Source organism: Mauremys mutica, chromosome 6 (assembly GCF_020497125.1).
Source record: "Mauremys mutica isolate MM-2020 ecotype Southern chromosome 6, ASM2049712v1, whole genome shotgun sequence".
In the NCBI taxonomy this organism is placed as follows: Eukaryota; Metazoa; Chordata; order Testudines; family Geoemydidae; genus Mauremys; species Mauremys mutica.
Genome location: NC_059077.1, coordinates 84831314 through 84853465, shown reverse-complemented (window position 1 = coordinate 84853465; position 22152 = coordinate 84831314). Strand labels below are relative to the sequence as shown.

General features: G+C 42.3%; 1 protein-coding gene across 9 annotated transcripts in view; it reads left to right on the top strand.

Moving 5' to 3' along the window:
- Positions 1-22152, top strand: part of LOC123372719 (aminopeptidase O (putative)) — a 388654-nt gene that overhangs the window by 236138 nt on the left and 130364 nt on the right. For all 9 annotated transcript variants that reach the window (XM_045021081.1, XM_045021084.1, XM_045021083.1 and 6 more), the window contains 3 exons: positions 8696-8798; positions 8918-9025; positions 17522-17565. In XM_045021081.1, the coding sequence (XP_044877016.1) occupies positions 8696-8798; positions 8918-9025; positions 17522-17565 (255 nt within the window). The remainder of the gene's footprint in view (positions 1-8695; positions 8799-8917; positions 9026-17521; positions 17566-22152) is intronic.

Genomic DNA, 22152 nt, shown 5'->3' with positions numbered 1-22152 from the left:
TATTACTTTAGTTCTGGCACGGAGACGGGAAAGGTTGAAGAGGTTGCTATTAGTGTGATATTGGATGCCAATGCCATGTGGCAAATAGTCTTGGGTTAACATTTTCATATCTGCTAAGAAAATGGAGAAAAGGGTGGGTACCAGTTTTACCCAGTTTGGACGACAAAGGGCTCTGAGGTAGAGCCATTGCACAGAATGGAGGCAGTCATCTGATAATGGTGGAATCTTACAGTGGTGATAAATTTGCTTGGACAGCCGAACTTCAACATGATTTTCCACAAAGCCTCATGGTTGACAGAGTCAAAGGCTTTGGCCAGATTAATAAAGGCCATATACAGCTCCTGGTGTTGTTCTTGACATTTTTCCTGGATCTGCCCGACTGATCCGATGGTGCCTCGTGATGGTCTGAAGCCATACTGGGACTCCGGAAGTACTTCCTCTGCAAGAGGGAGCAGGTGATTCAGTAAGAATCTAGCAAGAATCTTCCCAGCAATGGAGAGGAGGGCAATGCCTCGATAGTTGCCACAGTCGGCCCTGTGTCCCTTTTTGAAAATGGTGATGATGTTTGCATTACATAAGTCAGCGGGGATTTCTTCGGGGTGCCAGATTTTGAGGAGCAGCAAATGAAGCTTGTTAGTCAGTGTTTCTCCCCCTACTTTCAGTACTTCAGCTGGTATGCCATTAGGACCTGGTACTTTATTGTTCTTCATTTGTTTAATTGCTTTGCGGACCTCCTCAGGTGTTTGTGGGTTGGCAAGAGTTTCCTAGATGGGGTGTTGTGGATGGAGTCGATGGTGTCGTCAGTCACAGTCATTTGACCACATGTATCACTCTAGTAAATGAGTGTCTTATAATAATAATTGGAGATATACCTATCTCCTAGAACTGGAAGGGACCTTGAAAGGTCATCGAGTCCAGCCCGCTGCCTTCACTAGCAGGACCAAGTACTGATTTTTGCCCCAGATCCCTAGGTGGCCTCCTCAAGGATTGAACTCACAACCCTGGGTTTAGCAGGCCAATGCTCAAACCACTGAGCTATCCCTCCCCAGCATAGGCGCTGATTCCACGGGTGCTCATGGAAAAAAAATTAGCATGTGCTTAGCACCCACTGGCAGCCAAGCTCCCCCCTCTCCCCAGTGCCTCCCGCCCATCAGCAGCCCCTGCCAATCAACTCCTCCCCCTCCCTCCCAGCACTTTCTGCATGCCACGATCAGCTGTTCAGCAGCATGCAGGAGGCTCTGGGAGAGAGGGGACCAGGCGTCCTCCAGGCAGGGGGTGGGAAGAACCGGAATGGGGATGTGAGCTTGGGGGAAGGGGTGGAGTGCGGTGGGACCAGGGGCAGAGTGGGGGCTTAGAGGAAGGGGTGGAGTTGGGATGGGCCTAGGGCGGAGTGGGGGGGGTCGTGTAACCACAGGTAGAGAGGAAGTTAGCACCTATGCATTCCAGTAATACATTAAGAAACATGGCTAACATCTGCCATATGCTTGTTCTCGTATCCTCTCCTTAGGGAAAGAAGTGTGTACAATGAAGAGTTTAGTTTTGGATTTTTTTAAAAATTATATATATATACACACACACACACACACACACACAGCTGTATGTTTGTTAGAGAATGCAAGGTCCAAAAATGTGCCTTGCATTTGGAGTGGAACATGTTATGGTTTTGTGATGGTCTTCGTTTCTGTAGGAATTCATTCCACAGTTTTAGGTTGGCCCGTGAAAAAACACTGTCTCTTCAATAGATGACTTTTATCCTTATTGTAGAGAGTTCCATTGTGCTAGAAGAGCAAAACTGTCAACTAGAGTCTTCATCCTGGAGCTTTAGATGGCCTTTTAATACCCTTGGCCCAGGCCATTGAGGACTGAAACCTTGTTTCAATATTCTGTGGGAAGTCAGAGTCAGGGGGCAGGACTGCTTTGATGTGTTCATGGTAGTCTGCATTGCTCAGACAATGTGCTGCAACCTTCTTTACCACTCAGGGGCGGCTCTGTTTTTTGCCGCCCCAAGCACGGCAGTCAGACGGCCTTCGGCGGCATTTCTGCGGGTGATCTGCCGGTCCCGTGCCAAAGCCGCAGAACCGGTGGACCTCTTGCAGGCATGCTGCCGAAGGCTGCCTGACTGCCGCCCTCACAGCGACCGGCAGGCTGCCCCAGGCTTGCTGCACTGGTGCCTGGAGCCACCCCTGGGACCAGCTGGACTTTCCTAAGTGTTGAAGGCGTCTGGTATGTAGCAGTGCTGTAGTCAAGCTGAGAAGTGATGAAGGCTTGAATAACTAACACTAGGTCATCATTTTCCAAGATGGGATGGTGTCTTCTAGCCCAGTGGCTCTCAACCTTTCCAGATTACTGTCTGATGAATCCCCAAATTTCACTTCACTTAAAAACTACTTGCTTACACAATCAGACATAAAAATGCAAACGTGTCACAGCACATTATTACAGAAAAAATGCTTACTTTTTCATTTTACCATATAATTATAAAATAGATCAATAGGAATATAAATATTGTATTTGTATTTCAGTGTATAGCATATAGAGCAGTATAAATAAGTCAGTCTGTATGAAATTTTAGTTTGTACTGACTTTTAGTTTAGTTTAGTTTAGTTTGTACTCTTTATGTAGCCTGTTGTAAAACTAGGCAAAATCTAGATGAGTTGATGTACCCCCTGGAAGACCTCTGTGTACCCCAGGGGTACACAAGCCCTGGATTGAGAATCACTGTCCTAGCCAAGCGGAGATGATAAAGTGTTACTCATGATTATGGTAAAGATTCTGTCATGGATATTTTTAGTAAAAGTCAGGCACAGGTCGTGGGCAATAAACAAACATTCACGGAAGCCCGCAACCTGTCCCAGACTGTTACTGATAATCCCAGGGCAGGAGGGGAGGGATGACAAATAGAGCACTTCTGGGGACTTGCAGCTGCTCCAGTCTCGCTGCTCCTGTGGCAGGGGCTGACTGCCGCTGCTCCAGCCCCAGGGGGGCTGATCCAACCCCAGTCACTGCTCCAGCAGGCCCAGGGCCGCTGTTCCATTGGGCCTGGGGCCAGCTACTGGTCTGCTGTTCCAGCGGGTCTGGGGCTGACTACCTGTCAACTAATGTTCCCTCTAATTTTTTATCTCCATGTGCGGAATGAATTTTATGTGCACCAATATGGAGATGACGAATGGCAGGGATGGGGCCAAGGGGTTCGGAGTGTAGGAGGGGGCTCAGGCCTGGGGCAGAGGGTTGGGGTGCAGGGGGGTGAGGGCTCCAGCTGGGGGTGCTCTGGGGTGGGGCCAGGGATGAGAGGTTTGAGGTGCAGGCTGCCCCAGGGCTGTGATGGGGAGAGAGGACTCACCCCAGCCCTCTCCCGCCACAGTAGCCCAGGGCTGGTGGAGAGCGCCTCTCCCCAGCCGCAGCAGTTCCTGGGCTGGGGGGAAAGGTGCCTCTCCCCAGCTGCAGCAGCTCTGGGGCTGGGGAAGAGGCGCCTCTCCCCGCCGCGGTCCTGCACACCCCCTATCTCTTCCTATCCAGTCCAGGCCCCTGTGGCTACGAGCCTGCATGGCTATTGATAGCCTGCTGCACAGCCACGCAGCTTAGAGGGAACTTAGCTATCAGCTGTTCCAGCCCCAGGGGTGTTGACCCAACTGCGCCAGCCCTTCCCCAGAAGAAGTCACAGAAGTCTTGGAAAGTCACAGAATCTGTGATCTCTGTGAAAGAATCGGATCCTTACTCAAGATACAGCTATGTGAAAGCTTAGCATCAGTGAAAAGTCCTGGAGCATTCCTTAAGCTACAGACTGAATTGACCAATTGTGGGTGTACCTTCAACCAAAGGAGACCGCACCATGACTGTAAACAATTCAGAATGCTTTCCTCTGTCCACCACTATCACCTCTGTCTTGCCCAGGTTTAGCTTCAACCAGCTCTTCTTCATCCATGACCTGATCTGATCCAAGCACTTGGCTATCTCGGTGGTAGTGGTATGATTGTATGTGGGGAAGAATGGGTAGAGTTGTGCGTCATCTACATATTTCTGGTCCTTGAGTCCAGGTCATCTGACCAGTTCACCTAGTGGCTGTATGTAGATGTTGAATAGGACCAGACTGAAAATTGATCCTTGTGAGACCCATGAATTTTCGGATGAAATGGGGTTTCATTAGAAAATGCCAATTAATCAAACCTGAAATGTGTCACAAAAACATATTGGGTTTGATGAACTTCTGCTGAACCACAGGCATGTTTCTGTTAGAAAATGGGGACTGTCTTTTCTAGTTCTGTATGAAATGTAATGCTCTGAATACTTGCATATTAAAAATGATTTTGGATTAGATGGACCACTGGTTCCCAAACTTTACTGGATCATGTACTACCTGCTTGAAAATGGATCATGTACTACCTGCTTGAAAAATTGATGTTTGAAGTACCACATGTTTATTTCTCCTTTTTGTGCATTTTTATTTTAGGCATTAATAGGCTTACCTTAAGTACTTATGGACTCCCTAGTAAAATATATACCTAAAGAAGCTTAAAATGTTTGATTATAACTAGGGCTATCCAAAAAACAAGAATACAGTTCAGTGAAAAATTGTGAGGCTTTGATATTTGTTTTCTTTCTGATGTGGAGTGAAACCAAATATAAAATAAAATAGAAAGCAAGATAGAGACCTCCCCAAAATAGCCCACGATCACCTTGGATGTAAGAGACCCAGGTTGAAGTCCTGCTCAGGATCAGGTAGAGCAAGGACTTCAGCCTCAGACTCCCACATCCCAGGTGAGTGTCCTAACCCAGTGATTCTCAAGCAGGGATCTGCTGCAAACCATTTCAGGGGGCCTGCCAAGCAGGAAGCCCAAAGCCTAGGTGCCCCATGGGACTGAAGCTCTGAGGCTCAGGGCTCTGAGTCCTGGCAGAAGCCGCTCCATGCGGCTGAAGCCCCAAGCCCTGCAACCCCATGGAGCTAAAGCTCCAAGCCACCCCTCGCCCCAAGAGGCTAAAGCTCTGAGCCTCCCACTGAAATTTTTTGGTATGTCACTGAAGTACGTTCAATCGGTTGATCTTTTTTTTTTTTTTTTTTTTTTACTTGTCTAATTTAAGTTTGAAGTTCTTGCTAATTCTTATCTTGATTACTGTTGAATTTGAGCCAAATTTCAGTCTGGTTCTCTTTTTACAAAAGTTAAATCAAGAAAAATACAAAGCATTTTGAGTAGTTCTCGGAGAAAACAAAAAAAGTGCCATTAGTGAGAAGGGTGTGTGTGTGTAAAATGGAAGGCAGCTCAGAGAGGGGAAGAGGTAGAGCAGGGGTAGGCAACCTATGGCACCGGTACCGAAGGCGGCACGCGAGCTGATTTTCAGTGGCATTCTCGTTGCCCGGGTCCTGGCCACTGGTCCGGGGGGCTCTGCATTTTAATTTAATTTTAAATGAAGCTTCTTAAACATTTTAAAAACCTTATTTACTTTACACACAACAATAGTTTAGTTATATATTGTAGACTTATAGAATGAGACCTTCTAAAAACGTTAAAATGTATTACTGGCATGCGAAACGTTAAATGATAGTGAATAAATGAAGACTCGGCACAGCACTTCTGAAAGGTTGCCGACCCTTGAGATAGAGAGTTGGGTGCATCTTGGCTGTGAGAGTATAAGGCACTTTCAGCTCCATGAAGCCTTTTTGCTTCTCTGCCCATCGGACTCCCAATGAAGCAGGGCCCTGCCTCCTAGATGCAGGGGCGGCTCTAGCAATTTCGCCACCCCAAGCACGGCGGCATGCTGCGGGGGGCGCTCTGGCGGTAGCCGGTCCCGCGTCTCTGGTGGACCTCCTGCAGACGTGCCTGCGGAGGGTCCGCTGGTCCCGCGGCTCCGGTAGAGCATCCGCAGGCACGCCTGCGGGAGGTCCACCGGAGACGCGGGACCAGCAGACCCTCCGCAGGCACGCCTGTGGGAGGTCCACCGGAGCCGCCTGCCGCCCTCCCAGCGACAGGCAGAGCGCCCCCCCCAGCATGCCGCCCCAAGCACGCGCTTGGCGCGCTGGGATCTGGAGCCGGCCCTGCCTAGATGCTTGCAGTGTTGGGGAAATTGCACAGAGTTTCATCCTCCTTGGTGAAGACTCCAGCTTCAGCAGACCAGCTGCTTTGCTGCTGAAGAGCCAGCCCTGTATCTAGGCTTTTATTCACCAGACCAACCAATCACCCCCATCTCCAACTTCCCTGCAGGGACAGGAGAGAATTCCCTATGTGCCCCCTGCCTTGCAGCCTAGCAGGGGCCAGGCTGCAGCCTCTGTTAGGCCCAGGTTACAGACGCAGCATGCTCTGCAGCAGCGTCCTGTAGTTTGCCCTTTAAGTCTTGGGTGTCCTTGCAGCTGCAAGTTTTGCCTACACTGTGAACTAGCACTATATGCATGTTCTTTTTCAGAAAAAAGGAGCTCCGGTGATGTGGCATAGGGCTTTGCAAGTTTTCCTCATGGCTTGAGTTGTGCAATGTGGCACAAGCTGAAGGCTAAGCTCAGTAGAAATCCAGCTCATCAGATGAGAGCACAGTGCCCATCTGCACAGCCACAGTGCACAGCACACCACTAATAAAACTATTGTGCTGGCATTGTTGGTGAATGTGTTCACCATTATGGCTAAAATCGTCCACGCACATGCATTTTGTTTCAAAACCACTTTCTGGCAAGCTGCAGCTCATGCAACCACTGTTGATTTGAAACTGAACAATTTATTTTTAAGAGCGTCTGACATACCATTTACAACATTCTCATGTACCACAGTTTGGGAATCACTGAGATAGGTTGTACTAAGTGAATTATGGAATGTGGATTAAGTTCTGTTTGTTTAATTGTTCTTTAATACAGATGCACACACTTTACAGAAGGGATGGCTCAGAGGACTAGTAACGAGATATGTCCCTTTCATCTTTAGGTGAATAATGACTGGTTATTAGTAACCAAAAATATTTGTTGTCTCTTCATTGGATTAAGTAAAATTAGCTGCTTGTATCAGTCTTTGTTAGCAATCAAAGCAGAGACCAAGGTTTAAATGGGTATCGAGACTTAACTCTTAGAGTTGGTCCCTCAGAGACATATTAATAGTGTTTAAAAGGAAGCCTGGACTGCTGCTACCTGTGCTGTCCCTATTTTGTGGAGGGGAAAAATAGGGCTTAAGTTTCCAGAACTGCTAGTTTGCCACCTTTCACTCATACTAAAACTATATTTAAAGTCTCCAGAATTGTTTTCAGTCATGTTGATAGACTCCTAAAGAAGTGCTGTCAAGTCCTCCTTGGCCACCCAGTGGCCTCAGTGTGGGACCTCTTGGAAAGAAGTTTAAAGACAAGAAAGAATTAGTACTTCAGTATTGTGGCTGTGGTATGGAAGACCCCATTTACAGACGAGGGGGGAAATTTTGCATAATTTGTCTTTAGTTTTTCTTCTCTGTGATTAAACTTATAGGACTGCTAGGCACTAATAACTAGTATGTGCTTCCATCATGCCTATTGAGGCTTGGCAATCTGAAGACCCAATACTAAAGAGTTAACATAGTTTGAATTTGTTCTGGATTTAACTGTCTGTCTGACTGAGAATCCCCAAGGCTCTGTGTGGCAGGCTCTCTCTTTCAAAGCTTTGGTTGTTTTTTGCTGACATGCACACAAAATGACAAACCAAAGAAGAAAAAGAATGGAAGGCTTATACTTTTCTGTAGTGTATTAAATGTAGATGAAAGAGGCTATTCATTCTTGCAGGTGTAGTCTTGTGAGCTGTTAAGCTCTGTTCAGGTATGAAAAGTGAAATATGTAGCCGGATGTAATGAGTTCAATATCCTTCCTTCCCATATACCTCCATCTCATATATCTCTGCCTTTTTTTGTCTGCCTTTGTTCATAATGTAACACTACTGTCTACGTAGTATCTCTTAATGAAATGCCATGCAATATGATGTCATGTCTGGGAGGGAAGAGCAAGTACTATATACCAGCTTAGTGTTGGCTTTCAGTTTAACCTCAGCTGTTTGTGCAGCCACACACAAAATTACATTAGAAGGATACATTTCTTGTTATTTCTACTTCTTTTCATATTAGCTAAGCTATTTCAGGGATTCTCAACCTTTTTCTTTCAAAGCCCCCCTCCCCCAACATGCAATAAAAACTCCAGAGCTTGGGGGCTCCAGGCTTCAGCCTCAGGGGGGTGCTTCTGTCCTGCAGGGAGTGGGGCTCAGGAGCCCTGTGGGATGGAAGGCTTGAGGGTTTTGCCCCACAGGGTGGGGTCTCAGAGCTTTAGCACCTTGGGGCTTTAGCTCTGTGGGGACGGCTTAGGGCTTCAGTCCCGTGGGGCAGCTTCTGTCAAGGCTCAGGGCACCAGAGCTCAGGGCTTCAGTCCTGTGGGGTGCCTGGGCTCAGGGCTTGACCCCATGGGGCATGTGGGCTCACGGCTTTCACCCTGCAGAGCACCAGAACTCCAAGCTTCAGGCCCAGGGCTCCAAGTGGCCCTGCTTGGTGGACCCCCTGAAATGGCTTGCAGTCCCCCAGCGGGCTGTGGACCCCCAGCTGAGAACTGCTAAGCTATTTAGCACAAATTCAGATCCAAAGTAGAACAGAGACTAATGTACTAGTGAGTAGTGTCTGAAGATACCAACCTATTATAATCATTTTGGGCAATGAAAGTTTGTAATTCATTAGTTCTTTACTCACTTGTCAACAATTTAATTGATTTGCAATCATTTTAGGCCAAACAAAGAGAACACAGGAGAAGTGAGTGAGTCTGGAACATGCATAATCAAACACGGTCTTAATGCAGAAAAAGTCTTCATGCAGGTTCATTACTTGAAGGTAAGAATGCGAAACTGACGTAACTGAAGCTGATGTTACCAACACATTTATAAACACTTATTTTTGTGTATCCTTTAATTAATAGCATCATCTTTGTCTTTGGCACTGATTTCTTCCAGGGCTATTTCCTTCTGCAATCTCTAGCCAAGAGAATTGGAGAGGCTACATATTTTGAATTTTTAAGAAAGTTTGTGCAGAAGTTTCATGGACAACTGATCCTTTCTCAGGTACTCTGCTGGTGCTTGTTTCCCAGTTTGTTGAAAATAAGTGACTTTTATTTTAATCACTGGTGTTGGAAATTTAAAATGTGGATAGGGCATAGGACACTGAGTCAGGAAACTTGGATTCTGTTTTAAGCTCCAACATGAACTCCGTTTTTCCTAAAGCAAGTCACACTTCACTTCTGTGCCTTATTTTCCCTATCTGTAAAATGGAGATGATATTTATTGTCCTTTATAAAGCACTTGGAACCTTGCATAAAAAGTGCTCTACAAGTGATATGTATGTATGTATTATTATTCAACACTTCATGGCAACAAGGGGTATAAATTGAGATCATCCTGCTCCAGAAGTACAGACCTCTGTCACTTGAACTAAATATAAATTCCTATTAGCTGTTAGCAGTAAAAACTAAATAATATGTATATAGTGGAAGGATGCAATCCTACTCCCTTGAGGTCAGTGGCAAATATTCCATTGAAATCAATGGAAACAGAAATCGGTTCTTAGTGTAATTGATATGAGATACTGTATCTGATCTTATAATAGTATATACTCTATTGTGCAGTCATCACTGTGGTGTTGTCTGAGTGTCTTGAAGTTGCATTGCTGTCAGACTGACTCATGTGCACCCATTTATTCAGGTACGAGTACCTGTATCAGACTTTGATCGGATAAAGATAATTTCATCTAAATACATTGAAGGTGGCATGGAAACAGAACCTGCATTTATATTTGTTGCATTGGACTTTCAAGATTCTGGACTTGTATGTGTATTTGGAACATTGGAAGCAGTTATGTGCCGAATTAAACTGGGTAATCAGCAAGTGCAGGAAAAATAGTGACTGCTAAAGGTGGCTTTAAGATCCATTCTGAAAGGAGATGATTCTTTTTAAAGCCAGGCTGAAGACATTCAGGGAAGAGACTTGCTGCCTAACTGCTAACTATTTCTGTGCAGAGTTACCTAGTCTCATATTGTACCTTGCTGCAACCAAAGAAGAAAGCTGGGAAAAGCTATTCCATGACTCTATCTGCTCCAGTAAAAGAAGCTAGTAGTACTTATACCCATTCTTAAAGTTTAGTCTTGTGTACACAAGGTGCAGCTCTACCACTTGAGGGAACATTGGGCACCCTAAGGTAGAGAAGGTTCCCACTGCTTGCAGCTGTTTTGAATATCAGGTCAGTTAGACTTCCTTGGAGTTTTAATTGTCACAGAGTAAAAAAACCCAATCACTGTCGAAGACTTGTCTACACTAAGGCTCCCAAGTTGTGAACACCAGTGCTTTAGTGTTTAACACCAGCTGGAAACTTTTTTGAAAATTATTGCAAGAAAGCAAGAAACTGGCAAATGCCCTTAATTTGACTGCAGGAAAAGTATTAGATTGAGGTAGAAAAAGTCAGCTTGTTGCAGTTAGATCTACTGGCCTGACAGGAAATCAATTAAGTTAGTGGATTACATAAATATTGCAAAATGTTGGAAGGTCCCAACACATTAAGCTATTAGGTCATCGTAGCCAGATCATATTGCAGTGGTACTACTAATCTACTAGTAATCTTCCCTCTCACTCCAATGCTCTGCTGTAAAGTGTGAATTTGTAGTGTATCCAGCTGTTCTTTCACAAGCTGAAACATTTCATGCTTGTTCTCATCCCAGAAGCAAGTATTCGTAGTAGTTTGATAAAAATTTGTTGAGCCATTTTTGAGTTGAGAGTGAATATATGGCATTTTTCATCTAAGATTTCTCAAGACTCATTTTTTGAATATAATTAACTCAAAGAAGACTTTGTTTTAAAACTTCAAACCTGGCCGTGCGATTAGTCAAGATTGAGAAACATGTGCTTTCCTTTGTTTGAAGATATTTGATTTTGAAATAGTAAAGTTATGGATGTTTTCTTAAAAATGCATCAGTCATAGTGTATTTTCTTACACCAGAAAGCCACACTAAAGTTTGATGCTTTGAACAGTCATAAGTGTCTATGGACTTATGGGAATCAGAGGTGGCTGGAATGAGTCACAATGCCATTGCAACACTTCTGGTACTTTTTCAGCAGTTCATTGGAGGCCAAATCCAAAGTTACTGGAAAGACTGAATAGGAGTTTGATCTTACTGTTAGGTAGCAATCGGTGTACATTTCTAGACACACATAAGTAGCATTTTCTATTGGTCCATCTTTGTTATAACTATGTAATAAAAATGCAAGGAGGCAGAGTTATGGTTAATTCTGAATTTCTTGTCTCTGTGTATTGAAAATCTCAACTTTAATGTTGCATTTGTTTAGGTATTTGGCATTTAATTGTAGCTAGGCATACATAATATCAGAAGTAATTACTGTATTTAAAACTTTCTACCAACTTTTCTTATTCAGATTCTTTCTTGAAAAGTACAGTATTCTGTCACCACTGAAGCAATAAGAGGTTTAAAATAAAGGCACAAGTGGTAAATTTAAATACGGTTTTATACTTTTGCTTTGTCCAAAACAATTGTAAGCGTTTCCAGCATTAAGAGTTCTGAGGAAGAGAGAAAGTAAAAACTCACAGTGCAAATAATTATCTACTTTCTGAATACAAGTCTTGTTTTCAGTGATATTTGTAGTATTTTTCCTAGATGAGAGCTGCAGGTGCAAGGAAATGACTTCAGATGTGAAACATTAATCAGTTTGCTTTTTTCCTTCATTTTGATTGCCAGTGCTTAGTATGTTTCTAATCGTAGTTTTTGTTTATTTTACTTGAAGTAGCAACAGATGAGTAAAGCAAGTCTGGAATCTTTTAGCAGGATTTAAAAATAAATCTTCTGTTTTACTTTCTATGAGAGAATTCATTTAGCAACTGCTTTGAATTAAAATTTTATAATGAATGTAGTGATATAGAAATAAATGAGTACAAGTTCCTGATTTCACTACTGCAGTTAATTCTACTGTTTAATTTGATGGTGGAAAAAGAACACACTAGGAATCAAGTTGTTGTCAAAGTTTCATTTTCATAGACTTCCATCTGCTATAATAATACCCGGGACCTGAACTGCTCCTGCATTCTGATTAGGTTCTAATCTGGTGTGGCACAGAAACAGTCTTGCTTAAAAACAAACAAACAACACTTTTTAAATCCCAGATTTTGTTATGACAAAGTTTTAAAAGGCAAACTTTCAGTGAATAGAGGCCGAGGTGTACGTATATACATATATACACACACATGCACACTTACGTATACTCAAGCTATTACCATAATTTTGTATGATAAATGGGTATCTACACCTGCAAATTAATAGTTATGTGTTTGTCTTGCTCATTTGCTCATACAAATATGGCAGTTGGAGGTGGAAATGTAGACATGCCGGTGTCTGAGCATTTTTGTGCATAGACACTTCTGGATTGCTTTTTAAAGAAACCAGAGTCTGAAATATATGTATACCCTTTGGCCCCAGTCCTGGAAGCTTTTCCGTGTTTGAAGACCCTGAGCTTGAGTGAATACCCATTGATGTCAATGGGGCTCAACGTAGGCTCAGAAGACTCCCTGTCCAGAGCAGATTACAGGATTGGAGCTTTTGTTTGCTTTTGCACTTAACTGAGGTTGGAACACAAAAATAGATTTCAGTTTCACTTCAGTCCAGTTAGTTTCACATTCTGATTCTCTCATTCACTAACACTGGGATCAGCAACCTTTGGCCTGTGGCCCGCCAGGTTAAGCACTCTGGTGGGCCGGACTGGTTTGTTTACCTGCCGCGTCCACAGGTTCAGCCAACGGTGGCTCCCATTGGCTGTGGTTTGCCGCTCCAGGCCAATGGGGGCTGCAGGAAGCCGCAGCCAGCACATCCCTCAGCCCGTGCCGCTTCCCGCAGCCCCCATTGGCTTGGAATGATGAACCGTGGCCAGTGGGAGCCACCATCGGCCGAACCTGTGGACATGGCAGGTAAACAAACCGGCCCGGCCCGCCAGGGTGTTTACCCTGGTGGGCCACGTGCCAAAGGTTGCTGATCCCTGCACTAACACATTGTTGCCATTTTTGATTGCTAATACTGTGAAGGGAATGTTTATATTAAAGCACAATCTATTGAAATTAAAACTTAATTAAATTAACGAAAAAAGTCTATTAAAATCAAGTTTTATCAAAGTCCTTTCTAAAGCAAAACCTACATTTTAGTTTTAAAATATGTGAGCGCCATTTTAAATCTAATTAATCAAGTTATGCTATGCTTGTAGACTCTTTGATTATCTACAGGTGCATTGCTTTTTAAAGACTTCTTTCTCTGCATATATGCTTGCTATAAACTCTGTGAACATTCACTATATTTATAAGCATACACACAAAAACTATGTTAAAAAACATTATTAAGATTGCAAAGTCAAGCACTCAAAAGTTAGGAAAAGCAAGAATTAAGCTTGTCTGTATCATTTCCTAACTATTGAGTGCTTGACTTTGCAACCCTAATAATGTTGTTTTAACTTAATGTTTTTGTGTCTAATTTTCTACATTTTAAAAAACAAGCTGAAAAAACATAAATTCAATTGTATGGCATCATCTTGACATCCACATGAGTAATCAGCATGGTAGGAACCTTTGGACTCATCAGCCAGATCGCTGCTACTTGAGTTAATAGAGTAACTAATAGCAGTAATAGACTGCAATTCTCTGTGTGGACTGGAACTAGGGGAGGATGAGATACACTTTGCTAGTGAGTTTCACAGATATTTGCAGACTGCAGAGGAATGGTGCATGAATCTTGGGTGCCATTCCAGGTGCTCTAGTGATTACAGACTCTTCTGTCCTCTACTTCCAACTTGTCCCTTTCCCTGTCCTGTCTCTTCTCCACCTCTGGCACCTCATTCCAGTCCTATTCTCTTTACCTGTCCTTACTTCTTATCTCAGTCTGACTCCTTAAACATCAGTCCCAGTTATCCACCAGAACCCTGGCTCCTCAGCAGATCCGTCTTCTTTATACACTACCACCTTCACCCAGCTCCACTGGTACCCAATCTCCTTGCCCAGCCAGTTCTATCCTTCCTCTTGGCTCCTCATCCAATCTTAGTCTTCCCTCACTTACTGGCTCGCACTCCCCCCTCCACCTGATTCCCTCTCTGGCTCCTAGTACCAGTTTACCACACCCCTTAAGAAATGGGTGGTGCCTCTATCACTACCTACTGTAGAATATGGTGTAGATGCTAATTTGTGGTTACCCTTCTTTGGAGTAATGTAATGCCAATATTTTAAAAAAGCTCTGGAGGTGATCCTGGCAATTACAGACAGGTAAGTCTAACGTCAGTACCGGGCAAATTAGTTGAAACAATAGTAAAGAATAAAATTGTCAGACACATAGAAGAACCTAAATTGTTGGGCAAAAGTCAACATGGTTTCTGTAAAGGGCATGTCTTACTAATCTATTAGAGTTCTTTGAAGGGGTCAATAAATATGTGGTCAAGGGGGATCCGGTTGACATAGTGTACTTTAGGTTTCCAGAAAGCCTTTGACAAGGTCCTTCACCGAAGGCTCTTACATAAATTAAGTTGTAATGGGATAAGAGGGAAGATCCTTTCATAGATTGAGAACTGGTTAAAAGACAGGGAACAAAGGGTAGGGTTAAATGGTAAATTTTCAGAATGGAGAGGGGTAACTAGTGGTGTTCCCCAAGGGTCAGTCCTAGGACCAATCCTATTCAACTTATTCATAAATGATCTGGAGAAAGGGGTAAACAGTGAGGTGGCAAAATTTGCAGATGATACTAAACTGCTCAAGATAGTTAAGACCAAAGCAGACTGTGAAGAACTTCAAAAAGATCTCACAAAACTAAGTGATTGAACAACAACATGGCAAATGAAATTTAATGTGGATAAATGTAAAGTAATGCACATTGGAAAAAATAACCCCAACTATACATACAATATGTTGGGGGCTAATTTAGCCACAACTAATCAGGAAAGAGATCTTGGAGTCATTGTGGATAGTTCTCTGAAGACATCCACGCAGGGAGCAGCGGCAGTCAGTAAAGCAAACAGGATGTTAGGAATCATTAAAAAAGGGATAGAGACTAAGATGGAGAATATTTTATTGCCCTTATATAAATCCATGGTACGCCCACATCTTGAATACTGCATACAGATGTGGTCGCCTCATCTTAAAAAAGATATACTGGCATTAGAAACAGTTCAGAGAAGGGCAACTAAAATGATTAGGGGTTTGGAACGGGTCCCATATGAGGAGAGATTAAAGAGGCTAGGACTTTTCAGCTTGGAAAAGAGGAGACTAAGGGGGGATATGACAGAGGTATACAAAATCATGAGTGGTTTGGAGAAAGTGAATAAAGAAAAGTTATTTACTTGTTCCCATAATATAAGAACTAGGGGCCACCAAATGAAATTAATGGGCAGCAGGTTTAAAACAAATAAAAGGAAGAAGTTCTTCACACAGCGCACAGTCAACCTGTGGAACTCCTTGCCTGAGGAGGTTGTGAAGGCTAGGACTATAACAGGGTTTAAAAGAGAACTAGATAAATTCATGGAGGTTAAGTCTATTAATGGCTATTAGCCAGGATGGGTAAGGAATGGTGTCCCTATCCTCTGTTTGTCAGAGGGTGGAGATGGATGGCAGGAGAGAGATCACTTGATCATTACCTGTTAGGTTCACTCCCTCTGGGACAGCTGGCATTGGTCAATGTCGGTAGACAGAATACTGGGCTGGATGGACCTTTGGTCTGACCCAGTATGGCCATTCTTATGTTCCTAGTACTAAATACCTATCTTTAGAACCCTGAAATACATTCATTATAAACTTCGATAAACAATAGGAGCATCCTAATTTCAAGGAAAATTGTAAAATGATAGCTATTGTTAATAGATGTATATGAATTGTCTTTCTTCTTAATTTCCTCTAATTATCTTCTTGGAAAACAAAGAAGAGCCTGAATCAAAAAGTAGAGATTTTGTCTCACAGTAACTGAGACTATAATACATACAATGTGAAAATACTAGTAGGACAAGGGATATCTGCTAATAATAGATAGCAGATCAAGGGATCTGGCTAGATTAACATTTGACGTTTCTGTATAAATGGCATTGAGTATGAATACTTTCAGTCAGATTTATATCATCCCTGTCACAGCTGTAATGATGCCAACAAATGGTAAAATCTTTTGGACAACAGTACTGACCTGGCCTGAATTTGACCTGATTTAAAGTGGAAAGGTTTATTCCATTACTGACACTTTGAACTAGGTACTCCCTCTCCTTTAACAATGTATTATAGAATATCAGGAGGTCATCTCTAGTCCAACCCCCTGCTCAAAGCAGGACCAATCCCCAGACAGTTTTTTACCCCAGTTCCCTAAATGGCTCCCTCAAGGATTGAGCTCAGACCCCTGGATTTAGCAGGCCAATGCTCAAACCACTGAGCTATTGCTCCTCCCGAATAATATATGGAGATATACCTATCTCATAGAACTGGAAGGGACCCTGAAAGGTCATTGAGTTCAGCCCCCTGCCTTCACTAACAGGACCAATTACTGATTTTGCCCCAGATCCCTGAGTGGCCCCCTCAAGGACTGAACTCAGAATCCTGGGTTTAGCAGGACAGTGCTCAAACCACGTATTCAGCAAAACAGGGTACACCCATTCCCTAGGAATCAAACTTGCTGCCTTCAATACAACACTCTTTGCCAAGGGAGCAAGAGCTCACTTTCAGGAATCATACTAAGCAATCTGTGCTGCAGTGCACAGCATCACTAGGCTAAAAGACCTGTCCCGAGTAAGATACTTTTAATATTAACAAACTTGATTTACTGCTAGTTAAAAATAGATGGTAAAAATGGAGAGTTATTTTTAATAATGCTTCTCTCCTGAAAACTGCTTGTGGGAGCCTGAGTAGTTAGTGTGTTCTATCAAAGTGATTGTTATAAAGAATGAGATTATGTTTAAAGTGATGAGTGCCAGAATACTTCTGGTATGCCAGGGGTAACTTTATAAAGAGAATGAACTGTATTATTCTAGGCTGGGCTGGTTGCGCCACTTATTATTAAGGTTGCCTGACACTTTGAGAATGTGCCTTTTGGGGGGGAAAAGTATGTGATTGTGTAATTAAAGCCTGTATCCTTATGCAGACACATCAGGAGGCCAAAGTAAGGTTGCAAAGGCAGCCTTAATTTCAGCATTTCTTAACTTTTCCTAAGTTTTGGGTGCTAGAATTTGCAACCTTATTTAAAGTTCTTTTAATGTAGTTTTATTGTTGTGTGTAATAGATTCAGTAAAGACAGAATGTAGAATTGTGTTAAAACAGTGAGCAGTGTTTTCAGGTTCTTTTTCTTTTAACTTGTAACACCTTTCAGCTTGACTGGGTTGGAAAACTGACAGACAAAATATATGTTATCTATACAATTGAACAAAGTAATAATATAGATGAGACATAAATTTCTTTCTTATCAGTCTCCTATCTGAAGCTGTTTAAATTCTTTTGCTAGTGACATAGACACAGTGAATCTTTTGATAGAGATATTAATTGTGGTGCTTTTGTTCCTTTTCCAGGATTTTCTTTACATGCTGCTGGAGGACATCCCAGAACAAAAAGGGTATGTGAGAATCAGGTTAGAAAAGATAAAGAAGGGAGTAGAAATCAGCTCTAAATATGAGTTATGCCAACGAGAGCTGTCCGTAGGGGGGGTTCTAATATTACACACACACACACTCCTACCTCTGACAGGAAAGGTAAGCATAAAGATATTTTAATAGTACTGTTAATACTGAGGATACATCACACTTATGTAGCACCTAAACATTAAATAATTAGGTGCCTGACTGTCTTAGGCACCCCTGAACATTTTTCCCCAAGTGACTTGCCCAAGGTTACACAAGGAAGTCTGTAGTAGAGCTTTGAATAACCCCTGTTCTGTACTTTAGCTACAAAATCACCCATTTCTAAAACCATACAACTGCCAGTGTACAAATACTGGGTCAAATTTTTCTATCCTTATTGAAGTACAAGTACAGTTTATTCCACAAGTAATCCCCATTGTCTCCTCCATGAATCATCCCATTGTCTCCAGTGGGACGTCTTGAGGAATAAGGTGTGTGTAAGGGGATCAGAATCTGGCTCATTGTTATATAATGGATAACAGCAGTTCAGCCTACAAGAAACAAAAAATGGATCTTGTGAAAAATAAACAGAAGATGTTGCTTGGTATTTTAGACAGCAAAAGGAAAAACAGAAATGGAAGAAATATTGTTGCCTATAGCTGATAAAGCCTATTGGCCAAGGTAGCTCTCTGAGATATTTGCACAAATCCCACTGTTCTCAGTGTAAGTTGCATACGTGTTTCTGAACATCAGTGTCCGTTCATATGGTCAATTAATTTTTCCATTTATAAACTGTCATAACTGCTTGGTTCACTGTTTTAATCAGAAGTTTTAGAAGTCTTCATTCTAATTTCTTGCACTCTTGTTCTTGTATATTCAGCTGCTAAAAGTATCTGAGAAACTTCAGATTAATCCTGCTTCATGATGAGCAGTATGCTAGATCCAGCATCAAAATTACAAAGTCTCACAGGACTTTTATACCTTTTATACCTCATGATAGGGGGAGTAATAATTTAATAACTAATGTGTCTTTCCAACTGCCAACTCTCGACCATTGCTGAGAACACATATTAGAAATATTGCCAAGTTTTATCAAGTTTGAAGTGTTTTCTAAAAAAAAGTTTACATTTCAACCAAGAAAAATTATATTACCAAGCACCTTTTTTTTCCTTTTTGGTGTCATTGAATTTTATTTTCCACAGTCATAAATATGGAGGAGAGAGAATGATGTATTTTTGTAAAAGGGTTAATTATTACATAAGGTCCTGTAAAATATTTGGGAGCTGGTTTGACAATAAACTGCTTTGTTTTTTGCAAAGTGGTCAAAATAAAATGTGTTTGAATCATTTTACTGATCACAGTTCTGCTGTGTATTGGAAATAAAGGGCCAGTACACTTTGCATGCTGGATGAGACATCTGACTTTCTCCAGTCTGTTCCATCCCTACCATATTTTCATGGCCCAGGATCATTGGAGATAATAGAGTGAGGGATGTGCTTGGGTGTCTTATTTCCTCCAATTTTTCTGTAAATTACTGTACGTATGCTAGTTGCAAAAAATAATCCATTGGGACAACTTAACGGGTAGTAGTAAAAATCACTACTTGGATCTTGGATTTACTCCTTTTTGGATATATGCCTAGCCATGTTACCAGAATAATTTATCTTGAAAATGGTCATGTCAAAGAATTTGTACATCCAGATGAAGAAATAAAGACATACATGTAAAAGTATTTTCAATTGGATATGGCAGTCTTCTTACCCTCCTTTACTAAACTGTTACATATTTTTAATGTGCACTTTTTATCAGCTGCAATATTCCACCACAGAGGTGGCTGCATTTCCTTGTTAATGAAGTGTTTCCTATATGTAAAGTTTGTAAAGTGCTTTGGGATGAAAGTCCGCTACTTAAAGCCTTTATATGATCATACTAATTCTGATTAATAATTGTATTACAATAGCATCTAGGGGCCTCATCTGAGATCAGGGCCTCATTGTGTTGGGACAAGTACACATTAATAGATCATCCCTAGTTTGAGGCTCTTACAGTCTAAATTGATAGAAAAAGGGTAGTTAAAAGGAAGTATTACCCCCTTTTTACAGAAGGGGAACCTAGTATATGGAGATTGTGACTTTCCCAAGGTCACACAGGAATTCTGTGACAGAGCTGAGAAGTGAACCCAAGTCCCAGTCTAGTACCTTAACCACAAGACCACCCATCGTCTTTTCTTTTGTCCCAGTTCAGCAAATCACTTAAGCACGAAACTTAAATGTCTTGGTATCAATGGGTTTTAAACATGTCGTATGTGCCCTCTCTGAATAGGGATGCTTTTCTGAATTGAGGGTTCTATAAATATCATGGTGTATGTGCTTCCTGTAGGGTGACCAGATGAGATGAAGAAAATATCAGGACACGGGGGGCAGGGAGGGAGGTGTCTGCTGGCGGAGCAAAAAAAAAAAAAAAGCCGAGTGCTGCCGGCCGAGTGCGAAATATCGGGGCAAATTGCGTCCCGACCAAAGATCAGTTGGGACGCGGGACAACCACCCAAATATCGGGATGGTCTCGATTTTATCAGGACGTCTGGTCACCCTAGCTTCCTCTAAGACATGGATCTTGCTGCAGTAATCTATGTGTAATCTGTTTTTCTGGCTTGATTCAAAGCCCGTGAAGCCAGTAGGAGTCTTTCCATTGACTTCACAGGGCTTTTTGGTTAGACTCTTTGTCAACCTCAGAATGGATCTTTGCCACATGCTCTGGACAGGGGGTAACACTCGAAGACAACTTGGTTATGTCTAGTCTAGGATAAAATATGTTGTTTTTTAAGAACGTTAGCTGGAATGTCCCAGCTAATATGTTCTAAAACTATTGGAGACAAGGCATGTTCTACTTTAACATGTGCTAGCTGGATTAGTTGAAACGTGGGTGAAGCCCAAATCAAAAGGATCAGCCACTGTAGTAACCTTTAAAAATAGGGAGCATTAGAGTTTCAATACAATCTGAGCAACTTCTTAGCTTCATATTTTTCCTAGATTAGTATGGTGGCTGAATAGTGTCATAAACTCCTTTCAAAGACAGTGTTTTGAAATGTCCTGCTGCTGGCTCTGAACTCAGAGAAAGCTAAACTAAGACTTAGGCATTGTAAAGCTGCTGCAAATGAAATGTCATTATTTTGCATTGATTTTTACTAGAAAAATCTTACCCTTATTGTATGACTGTTCTCTAAAAGCTGCTGTAAAATTGTCATCATGAGGTTCTGTGTTTATTGTCTGTTAATGAAAACCAGATCAAATTTACTCTATTTACAAGTAAGAGGTTTTTTTCTGCTAGCTGCTAGATTTACAAATTCAGTTTAGAATCTAAAAGTCAATTTGTACTCTTTCTGACTTTTGCAACAGCGGTAATAAAGATTCTGCAGTTGGAATGTTGTCAGTAATTCTGATGATGATGCGTGAGACGTAACAGTATCCAGCTCACTTTCTTTGAATGCTGTGTTATTTCTGCAGTGTTAACAAGATTGAGAAAAAAGTAAAAAAAATAAAATAAAAAAGACAATAGATTTGACCCATAATATATATATGGAAGGCAAATCTGTTGAGTTAGAAGATACCAATTTTACAGTCATTTTTCTGATCACAACTGTACTTGGCTCATCTTTTTAGAAAAAGAAAAAAGGTAAATGTTGGGCATGAAATGAAATCAAATCAATATGTAAAATTAGAAATAACATAATAGGGAATCTTCAACCTTCCCAATTAACCAGCCTGAAATTCAAGTAAATACTTTTATACAGGCAGCAAAGAATCCTGTGGCACCTTATAGACTAACAGACGTTTTGCAGCATGAGCTTTCGTGGGTGAATACTCACGTCTTCGGATGCAAGCAGTGTCCACAGGATTCTTTGCTGCTTCTACAGAACCAGACTAACACGGCTACCCCTCTGATACTTTTATACAGTGTAATTTCTTTAATAAACTGTATTTCTTCTTCGAGTGATTGCTCCTATGCATTCCAGTTAGGTGTGCGCGCCGCGCATGCACGGCTCTTCGGAAGATTTTTACCCTAGCAACTCCGGCGGGCCGGCTGGGCGCCCCCTGGAGTGGCGCCGCTATAGCACAGGATATATACCCCAGCCGGCCCGTCCGCTCCTCAGTTCCTTCTTTCCGCCCGTGACGGCCGTTGGAACAGTGGAGCGCAGCTTAGCTGACCTCCACTTCCCTAGCTACTCGTAGTTTTCTCTCATTCTGTTTATAGTTGTAGTTAACTCTGTTTGTTTGTAGAATAGTACAGTGTATTTATTTTACAGGGGTTGGGGTTTATCCCCTTCCCCTCACCCGGTGCCGGGTCCGATGCCCGGTCCACAGGGTTTTCTAATGCTCGGCCGGCCACAAGCCGCTGCTGACAAGAGATCTTCTCCTAAGTGCTTCGAGGGATCTTACCTCACAGATAAGTGCCGCATTTGTGAGGCCTTTAATCCGTGGACAAAGGGGAGCGGAGCTTTCGTTTTAAACAGCTCCTGAGGGAGGCAGCTCTTGCTCCTCCGCTCTCAGCGCCGAGCGCTAGTTAGTTTTCAAGGCACGCTCCCT